This window comes from Taudactylus pleione, unplaced genomic scaffold, assembly GCF_031769625.1.
Source record: "Taudactylus pleione unplaced genomic scaffold, aTauple2 ptg000662l, whole genome shotgun sequence".
Taxonomy (NCBI): Eukaryota; Metazoa; Chordata; class Amphibia; order Anura; family Myobatrachidae; genus Taudactylus; species Taudactylus pleione.
This window is the reverse complement of record NW_028285064.1, coordinates 1,684,735-1,701,200: the sequence shown is the minus strand read 5'-3', so window position 1 is coordinate 1,701,200 and position 16,466 is coordinate 1,684,735. Positions and strand designations below refer to the sequence as shown.

Below are 16,466 nucleotides of genomic sequence, written 5' to 3'. Positions count from 1 at the left end.
CATTGGCTTCCTCTGTGGGCTGAGCTATATACTGTAGAGAAGTGAGTTGTGCACTGACTGTACGTGGCACGTGTATTCTCCGCTTGGAGGATGCCTTCGAGACTTAAACTGCACCCAGGTGTACGGAGAGGCTGAGGTTTCCAAAAAGGTGCATTCGGCAAAATTATAAGCGTCACATCGAAATCCAACCTCCTACCACTTGGGAACTGGCACATTTATTAAATTATAGTGTTTCTCCAATAATACTGATTGTCTCAGATCTGCCCACTGAGCCTGGAATGGTTTTATTTTTACATGGACACTGTATGAATATTTGTCTTTTATTAAGTTGTTATAACTGTTTCTTGTGTGATGGGGTTTTGTATGCAATAAAGAATGTAACCCAGGTTATACAGTAAAGCATGGGGGGCTGAAACTTCTGCAATATCAATGAGGTGAAGACCAACAAACTATTATAATGGTGTGACAGTACACTTATTTATTACCAGTTATTTATATAGCGCACACATATTCTGCAGCGCTTTACAGAGGATATATGTCATTCACATCAGGCACTGCCTCACTGGAGCTTACAATCTCTGTTCCCTGCCACATGTACATATTAGGGTTCATTTTCTTTTGGTAGCAAATTAACCTACCAGTATATTTTTGGAGTGTGGGAGGAAACTGGAGTACCTGGAGGAAACCCACGCAAGAACAGGGAGAATATACAAACTCCACAGTTAGGGGCATGGTAGGAATCAAACCCAAGACCTCAGTGGTGTGAGGCAGTAATGCTAACCATTACATCATCCATGTGACCGCTTGATTTTCTGATTTATCGATAAGACCTAAAACTCTAGCAGCATAAGAGGTCTATGAACCACAAGGTACTAGGTCAGAGGTTCCCAAATTTGGTCCTCAAGGTACCCTAACAGTCCAGGTTTTAACAATATATCCATGGTTGAGTACAGATGGTTAAAGACGTAAGGCGCACATCCACTAGGCGATATTAATTAGCGTTTGCACGATTACGACATCGTTAGTGTGCAATCGGTCATTAATCGTGCACTATAATGTCAAACGTCCAGCGATGCGTGCTTCCGACATCAATCATCGCCCGAAAATGCTGGTCAATCTGCTGATAACGACAGATCGGCCATGTTTGGGGATGAGGGAGGGTGCCTGCACTGAATGACTAATCGTTCAGTGTAGGCCTTGCAGGGGATGGGGAACGACAATACAATTTTGATGTTGTAATCATATTGTCTTTCCCTAGTGGATGTGCGGCTTTATGCACTAAATAAGTCACCTGTGGCCAAGTATGGCTGTTCTTAAGGTGCCTTGAGGGCCAAGTTTGGCAACATCTGTACTAGGGGGTATATTTACTAAGTGTGGGATTTTAGAAGTGGAGATGTTGCCCATAGCAACCAATCAGATTCTACTTAACATTTACATAGCACCCTCTAGAAGATAATTGCTAGAATCTGATTGGTTGCTATGGGCAAAATCTCCACTTCTAAAAATGTACCCCCTAGGTGTTCAGCTTTATTCCTGTTACTTTCAACCCGCTGCAGCGTGTGTCCATGTTGGAAGAGAGGTGTTTCTCTAACTGCACAGACCATGAGTAACAGGATTGCAAATTTGATCTTCAGAAATGCACAATGTGAATTAGAAAATTCATACATAAGGGCATATCCAGCTATGTAAAAGCAGCTTAATTAACTGCAGTGTCATTTAATTATTATTATTTTTTTTAACCCACATCAGACTTACTAGATGGATGAGACGGTGTCAGCGGTCTATAATTATGGTGAGGTAATAGCAATGCATCAGTGGATATTTAGGGTAACATAATCTTTGTTTAGTAACTTCATGCTCCATATTTAAATGTTTACGCTCAGAAACACTGTTAAAAAGTTTCCCATCCATAGGATTATAGAAACTTCCATTACGATTATTGACAACAGAGTTTGTTTATATCAGGTCATTTTGAATATCAAAAGATACCTGAAATTTACAAAAACATTTCACTATTAAATTTAGGTTTGCTTTGGGGTGTATGCAGATCTAGCGCTGGACCAGACTATTGTTTAACTACTCTTAATATTGTAAGTGCTGCTATACCTAGAACCCTAAACACTTGTTTGCTCTTCTCCCCGATTTACTAATTAAATTGATTTCAAGAGATACTTGAGTGCCAAAAGGTCCTCATTTCTTTAGACAGCCATCTGATAAGAGAGCCCACCCTCCAAGTACATCATGGCAGAAGAATCAGGGAGAAGCACATGCTTATAAGAGCCGGCAACCACCGTCATGTGACTGGAGGCCATGGTAACAACATGTTAGAAAACTAAGTTTATTAATAGCAGCATCTGCTAATACTGTCTTCTCACAAAGCACTAGTTCTAAAGGTGCAAAGAATTCCAGTCCTGTCACATAGTGGGACTGGCTGAGTGACTCTCCGCACTGTGAGGAATACCCCTTCTACTCCTCTCATTTCAATAATTTGCCCCATAATAGCAAATATTATTCCTGCACTGCTGTTCAGTACTTTCCAAGAACACCCTTTGTGTGCCATCTCCTGCAACTCCAGAAATACCGCCATCTTGCTCCACAAACACGACGCCTTCACAGAAATCCGGGTACAATTGTGCAAATCAAGGGTCCAGCGAATGTTCTGCGCTTTGTAAATGACCTTTTATGTGTCTTTACAGATTACAAATCACTCAAGAAATTAAAGAAAAGAGTTTGTATATCTTAAATTTTTTACATAAAACACTGGATTCATGGGGGTAATAATGAAAAAGCAAAGGAAAAAGAATCATCATATGGGGCACTCTTATTTTCCTTATTACATTAAAACAAACTTTTAATAATGATTATGGTAATACCAAAATATTCAGGGGTCTGTGGCAGATCAGGACCCTGTTTGTGCACAACAGGGATTCCTGAATGATAGATGTGCATTTCTCCAGGGGTGGGGTTTGATCACAGCTAAATGCCTTACATTTTCTGGTCAAGCTAACCAGTGTTCAAGCCCCACTCCCAACGAAACGCGTGTCTGCACAAACGTGATCTGGATCTGCCACGGACTCCTGGAGGTTTGTTTACTAAAGCGAGAGTATTTAGAAGTTGCCCATAGCAACCAATCATATTCTAGCCATTATCTTTTAGAAAGTGCTAGTTAAATGTTAAGTAGAATCTGATTGGTTGCTATGGGCAACATCTCCACTTCTAAAAACGCTCACTTTCCTCTAAGGTACATACCTCTTGTGCTTTCCTCAATTTCTGTACTCTCATGGGTTGTGTAACTCAGTTGTATTCTGCACTGTTTTACAACAGGGTTTAACCTGTAGTGACTTCTTCTAAAGCAGATATCACTCTACTAATGTCTGTGTGCCAGTATCTGCACACACGAGACAGCCGTAGCACATCCCAAGTTATCAGACCTCAGTCTGCATTTTCAATTCTCATACTTGGAATATGCTTGAAATCTCTTACAGGATACCGATGCATTAAACTTTGGGATCGCTGCTTCCATGGGCCGAATTCAATTCAGTGCGATGATGAATAGCGCAGGAGGGAGCTCCCGCAACTATTCAATACAACGCTCTGTTTGCTGACTCAGGAATTGGTTACGTCAGAGAATGCAGGTTCTCGCAACTTAACCTGGGTGTTCAGGCTCGGTAATCAGCATTCTCTGACTAAAGGGCCGGGCCCACGGCTGTTAGGGCCTCGCCAAGCCGGCAAACAGCTGCGTGCTCGCCACTTTTGTCGGATTTCTCCTCGCATCCCCAGGGGAGGGCAAGAACAAATCCTTTAGCCACCCCAACATTATGGTGTATTGAGTAGCTTCGGGAGATCCCTCCAGCGGCTATTCATCATCGTACTGAATTGAATTCAACCCAATGAGGCTTAAAATATTTAGCCCATGCTATACCTTTGGTTAGTTACTAATACCCCTGTTACACTTAAAAAAAAAAAAAACCCAGGGCCAGTGACCCAGCAATCTAACCCGGGTAGCAAACAGGGCTGGACCCGGGTTACTGGGCAGTGTAAAATGTGTAACCTGGGTTCCTTTTACAGCATAGGAACAGCAGACTCACAGGCGCTTGGAGAGTATGTCATCTCCAAGCACCAGAGGAAAACCTAACACTAAACCCATCTGCAGTATAAACGGCCCGACCCGGGCTGGAGCCGCAATGTGAGCGGGGTCTGTCCCAGGTTGGACCGGTCTTCCAAATCCTGGGTCAGACCTGGGATTTTGGTGTAAAAGGGGTATATAGATCATCGCTATTTTAATCTGAGTAATGTTTCTATTTTTGTTTTCTTCACCACATAACTTATTTAAAATTATTTTTCTTGTTACTTACACATTTGCTAAACTAACCTAGGGCATTTTGCATCTGTCCATCCTAATAGGAGTCATAAGGAACTGGGTCTAGTTTGCGCAGAGGGAAAAAAAAAAAAAACTTTCAAAATCTTCAGGCGCCAAACCAGTGGCGTAAGTTCATCCCAGGTGCCCGGAGGCAAGTTATCATTTAGTGCCCCCCTATCCCCCATATTTACAGCCCTAAGTGGGGTGAATATATTGTGGGTGATGGAGGAGGTGCCCCTTCAGTGCTGGCGCCCGGCGGCAGGCGCCTCCATTGTCTCCCATACTTATGCCCCTGCGCCAAAACAATTCATATCGCACGGTGCACACAGTATGAAGCCCAGTCTGTTTCCGCTGTCAGAGCCGCAGAGTTAAGGGGCACATCCACTAGACGATCTACTCCCTGTACAATCTCTAAACGATTTTCCCTTGATTTTTTTCCCTTGAAATTTTATCTTTCAGTCTGAACGATTTGCAAACGCTCTTCAATAGATCAAGTGAAATTGACCTGCAGGTTTGGTCGACTGACGAGACGATCAAACGACCAGCGGAAGCGCGCATCGTTGATCGTTAACGACCAAACACTGCACGATTTATAAACGATTTTTAAACGATTTAACGATAACTACGTCGTTATCGTTCAATCGCCTGCTAAAATCGTGTAGTGGATGCCCCCCTTTAAACATTGCTGCCTCCATACCGTAGAGCTGAAAACCCCCAGCACAGATCAACAGAATTTTCTTACTGATCTACCACAAATACACCGGAATAGTTTCTGTTATTTTGCTTTCTTTAATGATTTTTCTGGATAAAAAGAGGACATCAACAAAGTGGCTGTGATAGAGAAGAAAGCTACAAAGGAGAAAACCGTTTTGAGAAAACTCAGCCAGAATGGATAAGGGGCAAGCATTCCAACACCCCCAAACTGAAGAATGATTAAGCCTCCGATCAGCATCAACGCAGACACCCCAACATCCTCACAGAGGAGTAGAGATACCCAGGCCGTGTAAGGGAGCACAGCACCGAGAACAAACCCCAACTTGGGCGGGCTGCTATCAGGAACCATTACACCCCACCGAACCCCACCAAAGAAGCACAATATGCAGTTGGCGCAGGCCAGCTGCATAAACGCCAGCTCCGGGTGGTAACACTTGGTGATGCTCATAGTTAGAGGTACACCCACGAGGGGGATCAGCCCAACCAGGCTTAGAGACATTGCAGATTTTGGTGCCTGTTTCAGTTCTTGGGCGTAACTGCCCAGCAGAGACCTAAAATCGTCTTCAGGGTCTTCTCTTTTCTTCAGGTGCTGGCTGGAGGTGTGTAGGGCGAGTCTCGAGCGGAGACTGGTGGCTGAGCACCGCAGTATGGGGAGAGGAGTGGTACCCGGGGGTCTTTTTGTATAAAAATGGCGGGTTCTTCTGGAAAATGAAATTTGACCACATATTGGTGCAGTTACCTTAGAGACCTGGAAGAAAGAAAAATTTATTATTCAACATATTTTCCTTACAATTCGGGAGTAATTAAGATCTACAATTTTTCCAGAGCATAATCATTCATCGTTACACCACAAGTCTTCTCAAACTGGCTCCGATTTGTTTCTACATACCAGAGTTCCTTTCAGATGTAAGGCCAGTGGGAAACACACTGCTCTAAGACGCGGCAACATTCTGGGATCAGGTGCCTGAAAAATAAAATTACTACTGGGTGAGCCTCATACCTATGCCACCATTAGAGACCCCATCCACACCTCCTGGATAATCTCTGCAAGACCACAAGGTTTTATCATTGTTAATTCCACAACCTGTGAACATGTTGATAAATAATGCGGTGTATCTGGCCAACGAAACCTGTGACGATCGGCTCTTGTGCTAAGCCTCATAATCTGTGACACAAAAACTTAAAAAATAAAATGCTCGCTCTTGAGAGATGGTAAGAAAACACTGTGTTATGTAACAAATTGCAATTAGGGGGATTTAGCACAATGTGATGCTGGGCACCACCACAACGCCCAGCTGCACACGTATCGGCCAATTCCAGTAGCCCCAGCATCGCAACTTTTCCTGTGCATCTCTAAGGGTGGGTACACACTAAAACGACCGGCAAACGCGCCAGTGTTCAGGGCGATTTGCCTTCACCCTGGACATCGCATGATTGCCGGTACACACTTAAAAGATTTAATGAAAGACGGAACAATCAATGTTCTGTCCTTCATTAATATGTGCAGCCTCACATGCGATATCGTGTGATTGGCTTTGCAGCACGGCCAATCACACAATATCTCATGCGACCGCGTGCAAATCGGGCATACACACTGCCCGATTTCTCGTTCCGATTTGGCCAAACCGCGTCGATATTGTCCTGGTGTGTATGCACCCTTATGGCGCATACACACAGTCAGACTTGCTAAATGAACGATGAACATTTTGCCAACGATTTCATGAACGATTTCTGACAGCATTTCAATGAATGAAATCATCCAAATCTGACTGCAAACAAAGTCGATGTCAGATATCGTTATCTAACATGCGGGCACGCGCACCGTTGGTCAATGCATGCCCTACATGTCAAAGATATGAACGATTTTTACAATCGTTATCGTTCATATCTGATAAGAAATCTGACCATGTGTATGCAGCATTAAGCCTGCGAGGTAAAACTTGCAATGTAAATAGACGCAATTTGGCGTTACACATCGGCAAATCACGCCCATCGACAAGAATTTAATTAATTCCCTTCCCCTCCTGAGTGAATCTCAAAAAAGCTAAAATAAAAATGCATTTAATTCATCAATTTTCTTCCACTATCACTGTAAGAAGTGGTCACATAAATGAGGCATCTGTTGACTTTCTATAGCTTAAATGTTACTTAGGTTACAATAGGGGGAGATTTATCAAATCTAAGAGATAAATTACCAACCAATTAGCTCCTAACTCACTTTACAGGCTGTGTTATAAAAGTGACAGAGGTTGATTGGTTGATACTGTATCGCTCTCCATTCATTTTATCTCTCTCCAAGATTTGATAAATCTCCCCGATTGTGGCATGACAAAACCGCTAATAAAGGCGCTGAAACGTTGCTCTAAGAAGGTCTCTGTGTACCAAGTTATTTCAGCCCGGAGTGCAGCTATTTGGATGATAAAGTATATATATTTAATTTATTTATTTTTGTATGTAGTATAGTAACATTTTTATTTTTATCTGTGTCTACTCTGAGATTTGAGGTTGCGTATCCTTTATATCCTTTCCACATTCACCTACACAGGCACTTGGCATACATGCACAGCGCCAGAGGGCAGAGTTACACACTATATATATTTTGTAGACGCAGAGTAAGGATTATCATACTTTCCAGATGTTCCATTCATAGTGGTGGCCATTAGATGCACTGCTCGGGGACTAGGGCAGAACAATCTTAATGAACAGAAATCATATTTATAAATAACTTGATAGAAGGCTCCTTGTGCCAAATAACAAATACTTATGTTTCACCAAACTTGACTACTGATCGCACTCTTAACCATAACCAGTGTAGACAAACTGTGATTTGACTGTCATTGTGGAACTACAAGTGCCAGCATAACTCACCACCAGACTGCACCTGCTAAAGGCAGACAGGAGAAACATTGTAACAGAATATACACCCTGAAGGAGGGGAGCATGGCAGAGAGACTGCCCCCTTCCCCAAATCCCACCTGTGAGACCCAGGACCCTCAGCCACCAGCATGAAGGCTGGATACACAGTGTAAACCAGTCACCCTGCTTACCTTTACCCTGCAGCAGCAACCACACTGACTACTGCATTCATCTGGGAAAAGGTCAGCCAGCAGGAAGTCTGACACTTTTTATCACATCCTGTGGGCAAAGAAGCCAGTTCATGTGTGGGCAAGTCCTACTGAGCATGCTCAGTTCCCATAGTCCTTTAACTAGCATTCTGCAATATATATACAGTATATATACTATAGTAAATTTTACTTACTACTAGTGTATTTTGGGCGGTTCACCCAGCATAGTGTAGAGGAGAAAGCATGATAGCAAATCACTAGCTCATAATATTTATCCAGGGCTAACTGCAAAATTACAAAGAGGTGTATTTTATTTTTTTCTTATTAGTATGCTCACTCTCACTTCCTACTATGTTTAAATCGTTAATATTATTATTAACATTTATTTATACAGTGCTAGCATGTTCCATTGCGCTATACAATTCATGATACATTGTTTCTTACATATCACCTGTACTTCATACATATGCTTTTGCAGAGCTAAAACCTATCATGCAACAAGCTTTAGTCACACTTGCCCCCACCTCTAGCTCCTGTCAAAAAAGCCTAAAGTATCAGTATATTTAATATAGAAGGCTGAAAATGGCACCCAGCATAGCAATATAATACCCCTTTTCCACCTAAATTCCGGGTCTGACCCGGAGTTGGAACAAAGTTCCTATCCGGATCAGACCCGGAATTTTGCCGGCGCTGACTCGGGATATTCCCGAGTCAGCACCGCTCACACCACAGTCGGGTCTGCATAGACCCGGCTTTTGCGGAGTGAAAGTGGACGCTTGGAGATGACGTCATCTCCAAGCACCACTGAAGCCGGACCAATCGGCCGGCTAGCAGCGCACTCCAGGTCATCGTGACCCGGAGTGCGCTGTTCCCATAGCAGGGTTTCACGGGCTACGCCCGTGTTAAACCCTGCTAGTTACCTGGGTTGGATTGCCGGGTCACTCGACCCGGCGATCCAACCCTCTGCCCTTTTACACCAGGGAGCTGCCCGGGTTAACCCTTCAAAAACCCGGGTTTTAGCTCCGGTGTAAAAGGGGTATAAGTGACACTGTATAGCTATCCATACATGCAGAGGAACCGGTACCATCATTTCTATACAGTTTACAGTACCCATACATGTATAGCAGGAGTGGGTGACCTTTTTTCTGCCAAGGACCATTTGGATTTTTAGAAAATCATTCAGGGGGCCATACAAAATTATCTACTTAAAAATTAGCCTGCTATCTTTGGTTAACATTTTCATTAACTCACCCTCAATGCGATGGCTGGAACTGCTTCTCTTTGGTGAGGTGTGTGATGTTAGCTGGTATGGGCCATCATCAAATTAAAGGTGCCCATCCACCAGGCCATTAAGTTGAGCGATTGAACGATAACGATCGTTCAATTGTTTGCAAAAATATTTTTTTAAAAACAGTGATGCGCGTGCTCGCTGGTCGTTTAGACATCTATCATCGTGCAAACATGCTGGTCAACCTGAAGATAACAAGGTTCAGCATGTTTGCAGATGACTGATGAGCCTCAGTGCAGGCTCATCACAGACTGACAAATGACTGCACGATTACAATGTCGTAATCGTGCAGTCGTTTTCATGCTAGTGGAGTATAAAACCCCTTCAGAAGCTGTACCTGGAAGTGATGTTACTGAGGGCGGAAGTAGATGTTTTTGCCCACATTTTCCAGGAAAATGAGTGTAGCGAGCCTTGCGGGCTCGCTACACTCATCACGTTGCAGGCACAGTGGCTCACTTCGCTCGCCATAGGAATATATTCACCCTCTGTGCCCACTTGGATGGTAGGGAATGACGTTGGACACTGGCTGATGACGTCATTGTACACAAACGGAAGGGGATCTATCTCATTCCGTACTTTTCTTTGTGGGTTCCAGAAGCCAAGAGAGGAGGGTGAGGCTGTCTGTATGTTGCCAGGCAGAGTCTGGAGGGGCAGTCCCTACGGATGTGTGACTGGCAGATTGATAAGGCAGCCCTGGGGTCCTCCCAGTTATAACCAGCCTGATGACAGCACTGACTTTACACCCCAGCTGCCGTGCCACCACTGCTGCCGTTGATAGGGTGAGAGTCTTGCACGCCGCTGCACTAACAAGTCCAACGACAGCCCTGACACCCCCCCTGCGCTGCCTGCCGCGGACGCCGCTGAAAAACCTGCACTAATCAGCCCGATGACAGCCCTCACGCACACATCCCCGCCTGCTCTGCTGCCTGCCACCGCTGATTGGGAGAGAGCCCTGCTCGCCGCTGCGCAAACTCTGCTGCTGTTACTGAGGTGGACAGAGCCACAGCCGCCGGGCCGGATGATATCACCTTGCGGGCCGTATACGGCCCACAGGCCGGAGGTTCCCCATCCCTGATGTAGAGGAACAGATATCGAGATTTATGTAGTTTACATCTATTCATACATGCAGGGGAACATATACTTAGATTTATATACAGCGTACCGCACCCCCCACCTATGCCGCTGCTACGCCCCTTGCTGTGCCAACCGAGCTGCTGTATTTACTACATACTTGCCTACCCTCCCGAAAATCAGGAGTCGCACCCGGCCCCCCGGAAAGGCAGGCAAGCCTCCTGAAACGCCGACCCCTCCTGTCCCCCCCCTTCCCCGCGATTGTATGAGAATCCCCCACAGCGAGGGGCCGGTGAATCATGTCATTTTAGCCCCGCCCCCTGCTGCACAATGCATGTGTGATCTGTGCAGTGCTTCTGTGTATCTAAGTTAAAAGAAAGGGTTAAAAAATAAATGGCATGGGGTCTTCTCCCCCCAAAAGCATAACCAACCCTGGACCTCTGAGCCCGTTCTGAAGGAAAAACGGATGTAGGGTTCGCCCTATTATCCTATAACCAGCATTGGGCTGAACCAGTTGGGTGCTTACACTATAGCAGGGAGACATACAGCGTGGGGTCCCCTTGCCATAATATAAACCAGTCCCAAACTGGTCAGCCCAGGGCTGGCAATCCTCGGAAAGTGGGGACCCCGAAAATAAAATGGGGTCTCCCCTTCCCAAGGACCCAATTTAAAAAAAAAAAAAAAAGACAGGACACACTTGTTTTAACACTTTATTACACATTCACTCACCCACACTCACAATACATACTTACCTACTACCTGGTGCTGGTAGGCAGTGGCGTCACAAGGGGGGTGCGGGGGGTGCGGGCCGCACCCGGGTGTCACCCGCCGAGGGGTGACACCAAAGTGCAGACTCCCCCTCTGGTGACAGGAGCCGGGTGCTGCACTGTAGAATTACGTGCAGCACTCGGCTCCTGTCACAGTGAAGGAGCCAGCACTACAAACACACTGGTCCCCGGGGGCAGCCCGCACCTCCTGGACCCCCCGGAGACACTAAAACCAGGATTTGGGAGCGCGGCCCCGCCCCCACATGTGAGGCCCCGCCCACTTGTCCTGAGGCCTCGCCCCTTTCCCCGGCGCGCGTGGCTACGCCGCACTCCTGCTTTTACACCCGCACCGGGTGCAACTAAAGGTGAGGACGCCACTGCTGGTAGGTCCTCTTACCCATGTAGGCATCCTGGGGCTTGGCAAAAAAAAAAACATTACCTGATCCCAGCGGACACAAAAGTGGTGTATATACAGTCAGGTGCATAAATATTGGGACATTGACAGAATTTTCATATTTTGGCCTCTATTCACCACCACAATGGCTTTGAAATGAAACAAACAAGATGTGCTTGAACTGCAGACTTTCAGATTTAATTTGAGGGTAATTACATCCAAATCAGGTGAACGGTGTAGGAATTACAACGGTTTCTATATGTGCCTCCCACTTTTTAAGGGGCCAAAAGTAATGGGACAAACTAAACAATCCTAAATCTAAATTTCACTTTTTAATACTTTGTTGCAAATCCTTTGCAGGCAATTACAGCCTGAAGTCTGGAACGCATAGACATCACCAGACGCTGGGTTTCATCCCTGGTGATGCTCTGCCAGGCCTCTACTGCAAATGTCTTCAGTTCCTGCTTGTTCTTGGGGCATTTTCCCTTCAGTTTTGTCTTCATCAAGTGAAATGCATGCTCAATCGGATTCAGGTCAGGGGATTGACTTGGCCATTGCATAACATTCCACTTTTTAGCCTTAAAAAACTCTTTGGTTGCTTTTGCAGTATGCTTCGGGTCATTGTCCATCTGCACTGTGAGGCACCGTCCAATGAGTTCTGAAGCATTTGACTGAATATGAGCATATAATATTGCCCGAAACACTTCAGAATTCATTCTGCTGCTTTTGTCAGCAGTCACATCATCAATAAATACAAGGGAACCAGTTCCATTGGCAGCCATACATGCCCACACCATGACACTACCACCACCATGCTTCACTGATGAAGTGGTATGTTTTGGATCATGAGCAGTTCCTTTCCTTCTCCATACTCTTCTCTTCCCATCACTCTGGTACAAGTTGATCTTTGTCTCCTCTGTCCATAGGATGTTGTTCCAGAACTGTAATGGCTTTTTTAGATGTTGTTTGGCAAACTCTAATCTGGTCTTCCTGTTTTTGTGGCTCACCAATGGTTTACATCTTGTGGTGAACCCTCTATATTCACTCTTGTGAAGTCTTCTCTTGATTGTTGACTTTGACACATATACACCTACCTCCTGGAGAGTGTTCTTGATTTGGCCAACTGTTGTAAAGGGGTTTTTCTTCAACAGGGAAATAATTATTCTGTCATCCACCACAGTTGTTTTCCGTGGTCTTACGGGTCTTTTGGTGTTGCTGAGCTCTCCGGTGCGTTCTTTCTTTTTAAGAATGTTCCAAACAGTTGATTTGGCCATGCCTAATGTTTTTGCTATCCCTCTGATGGGTTTGTTTTGAGTTTTCATCCTAATGATGGCTTGCTTCACTGATAGTGACAGCTCTTTGGATCTCATATTGAGAGTCGACAGCAACTGATTCCAAATGCAAATGTCACACCTAGAATCAACTCCAGACTTTTTACCTGCTTAATTGATAATGAAATAACGAGGGAATAGCCCACACCTGTCCATGAAATAGCTTTTGAGTTGATAGCCCCTTAAAAAGTAGGAGGCACATATAGAAACCGTTGTAATTCCTACACCGTTCACCTGATTTGGATGTAATTACCCTCAAATTAAATCTGAAAGTCTGCAGTTCAAGCACGTCTTGTTTGATTCATTTCAAAGCCATTGTGGTGGTGAATATAGGCCAAAATATGAAAATTCTGTCAATGTCCCAATATTTATGCACCTGACTGTACATTGCAGTATATACACAGATTCCCTGGAGTCTTACAGGTCACCCATGAGGTCTTCTGCATCTTATCCATTAATGCATGCCCTTTCCTAGGCAGAAACAGCAACCATCCTAATATACAGCAACTCTGCCAAATGTAATTCTCATATCCAAGGTCCGTCCATCTTACATGCTGGCAACTTTCTCCGGACATTTAACATGAATCTTACTGCTGGTCTCCTCCCAAATAAGTATTTGGTTACCTGTTATGATGGCTGCCAGGGGAAGTGCTGGAGAAGAAGTGGTAGCCTGGGGTGGGTTCTGGACTATAGATAGACAGTAAAAAGGTTGACAATGTCTAGATAGACACCAGATGTTAGACAGTCAATAAGTCGACAGGAACAAAAGGTCGACACACTAAAGGTCAACATGTAAGAAGGTCAACATGTAAAAATTATCGACAGATTCAAATGGCCGACACAAAAATGGTCGACACATTTTTTTATTTTTATTTTTAATGTAGGGTTAGGCACCTGGAGGGAGGGTTAGGCACTAGAAGGGACGGTTAGTCAGGCACCTACCTCGATGGTTAGGCACCAGGAGGGAAGGTTAGGCACCAAGGGGAGGGTAAGGGTGAAGATTAGGGCTAGAAAACAAAAAAAATCACGTGTCGACCATTTTTTTTGTTTCAATCTTTTGACCCTGTCGACTGTTTGTACCTGTCGACCTTCTTACATGTCGACCTTTTGTCACAGCCGACCTATTGACAGTCTAACATCTGGTGTCTATCTAGACCATACATGCCTATTTTCCCAGGAGTCACGGGAGGCTTCCGAATTTTCAGGTAACCCCCAGCAGCCCTGGAAGAGTAGGCATATCTCCCACATCCCGCCCACTTCCTAGTAAAATGGGCAGGATGGGGAGATTTTACGTGGAATTTTCGGATCCGTTGGGAAGAGGCGGGACTAAATGATGCAAATGTCGTCATTTAGCCCCACCCCCTTCTAACGGACCCGCGAATCGCGTGGGATTTCTGTTAGGGCCTAATGACGACTATAGTCTGGCCCCGCCCCCTGAAGATGAGAGCAGCAGGTTCCCTCCAGCTGCTCCTGGAAAGGTTCCTGGAATGTCGATAAGTATAATCTAGACCAGTGGCATACCTCCCAACATTTGCAGGCTGCAAATAGGGACACCCGCGCGCCGAAGACGCGCGCGCTCCCGAAAAGGGCCGTGGCTACCTGTAAAAGGGGCGTGGCCTATCGGCATGCCCCGTTTACATCACTAAGGGGCGTGCCCAGCATCTTCGGGATGCTGGGCTGCCCCCGGGCTTCCCCTCCGTGCTGTGAATAGATGCTGTGCGCATAGCATCTATTCACGCTCTGCATACACGCTGCTTTGCATAGCAGAGCAGCGGTGTATGCTTCTCCCAACTTCCCCCCCATCGCGGGACACTGCGGCCCTCAGGCGGGACAACGGGACAGACCCAAAAAACGGGACTGTCCCGCTGAATGCGGGACAGTTGGGAGGTATGCACTGGTGTCAAACTTGGGCCCTTCAGCTTTTGTGGGACTACATATCCCAGCATGCCATGCCACAGTTTTAGCATGCCCTAATAGCAAAACTGTGGCACTGCATGCTGGGATGTGTAGTTCCACTGCAGCTGGAGGGCCCAAGTTTGACACCACTGATCTAGACACTGTCGACCTTTTCACTGTCTATCTCTTAAACCACACCCACCTGGGGTATATGCTCATTCAATCATATGAATAACATGGCATATTATACTAAAACAATATATATTGTACGGGAGCTAGGCAACATTAATTCTGACAGTTTGGCGCCGCAAATCAAAATAATCAGTCACAAGATGGAGTACGCGGCACCCTGGTGCCAACCATAAGATGGCGTGGAGTGTGTGGACGTTCAAGGGCCGTCTATACGGTATCACATGCATTACCCGTTGCTGCCGACGGAGGGCGCTGCGCGCGGAGACAGCATGAGAGAGGCGGGTCCCCGGACGCTCTGGACTCGGCGGCCGTCTCTATGGTCAGGCTCCGGGGGACGCCATTTTGGTGCGCGCTTTGTTATGGTTTGTGCAGAGAGCAGGAAGCGGGTAACGGCCTGAAGGGAGAGCAGCTGTTCCCGGTGTGACAGAGGCCCCGAGCGTCCAGAGCAGTGATAGGTCAGTGCACGGGCTGCCAGGTGGCTGGGCTGCGCCGACCGGTGCCCACGGGGGCTGGCTGTAGGGGGGGCAGTCACGTGGCACTGGTTGGGGACACTACCTCCCCCCCTCTCCGTTCCGTCCCTCCTTGTGGCCTGGCTATGGTGTGTAGCTGCTTACGTACAGCTAGGTGGTCTGTGTATACTGAGGTGTGACGTCACTGCTCCTATGCCCCCCAGCTAGGTCTGGGTATCTGTGATATATCCACACATGGGGGGCAGTGGCTGCCATATAGAGACCCCTTACATGATCCACATGGGGTGGGGGATGGTCAGGGAAAGAGTACCCGAGCCCCCCCCCCCCCCACTAGAACAGTGGGCACAATAGAGAGGGCAGGTTATCCCCCCGACCCATTCCAATGCTGGAGGTAGCAGAAGATATAATAGAGGGGGGCAGGTTACAGCTCCCAAGACATGGAGTTAACAGGTACACTATAGGGGGATAGGTTACAGACTCCCCAGCTTTTGAGATGGCAACAGGTACAACAGATGGGACAGGTGAAAGATCCCATAGCTCTGGAGGCTGTTAAAACAATATGAGGGGTTCTTATCAGTAAGATACCCCAGCTCTGGACACAGTGGTTGTAATAGACAGGGGCAGGTTGGAGCCCCCAGCTCTGGAGACAGCGGCAGGTTAGAGCCCCCTAGCTCTGGAGACAACGGCTGTAAAAGACAGCAGCAGGTTAGAGACCCCTAGCTCTGGAGGCAACGGCTGTAATAGGGGCAGGATAGAGACCCCAGCTCTGGAGACCGTAGGTATAGTAGGATAGGGAAGATTTGAGTCCCCCCTGGCACTGGAGGCAGTTATGATAGACGGGGGTAGGCAAGTTGCAGACTTTTCCCCCAGCTCTAAAGACTGCTGTCATAATAAATGCTGGTGTCTGACAGTTATATA

At 46.2% G+C, this 16,466-nt stretch overlaps 2 protein-coding genes across 6 annotated transcripts in view; one reads left to right on the top strand and one right to left on the bottom strand.

Moving 5' to 3' along the window:
* Positions 1–5,114: 5,114 nt before the first annotated feature.
* TMEM69 (transmembrane protein 69) lies at positions 5,115–8,197 on the bottom strand. The gene is made up of 3 exons (XM_088455601.1): positions 8,122–8,197; positions 5,964–6,038; positions 5,115–5,822 (listed from the first exon to the last, which is right to left on the bottom strand). Exons 2-3 carry the CDS (start codon positions 6,021–6,023, stop codon positions 5,136–5,138), a joined length of 747 nt encoding a protein of 248 aa, XP_088311727.1. The 5' UTR covers positions 6,024–6,038; positions 8,122–8,197; the 3' UTR covers positions 5,115–5,135.
* Positions 8,198–15,400: 7,203 nt separating this feature from the next.
* Positions 15,401–16,466, top strand: part of GPBP1L1 (GC-rich promoter binding protein 1 like 1) — a 37,260-nt gene continuing 36,194 nt past the window's right edge. For all 5 annotated transcript variants that reach the window (XM_088455607.1, XM_088455611.1, XM_088455609.1 and 2 more), the window contains exon 1: positions 15,401–15,533. The gene's annotated coding sequence lies outside the window, so the exon portion shown is untranslated. The remainder of the gene's footprint in view (positions 15,534–16,466) is intronic.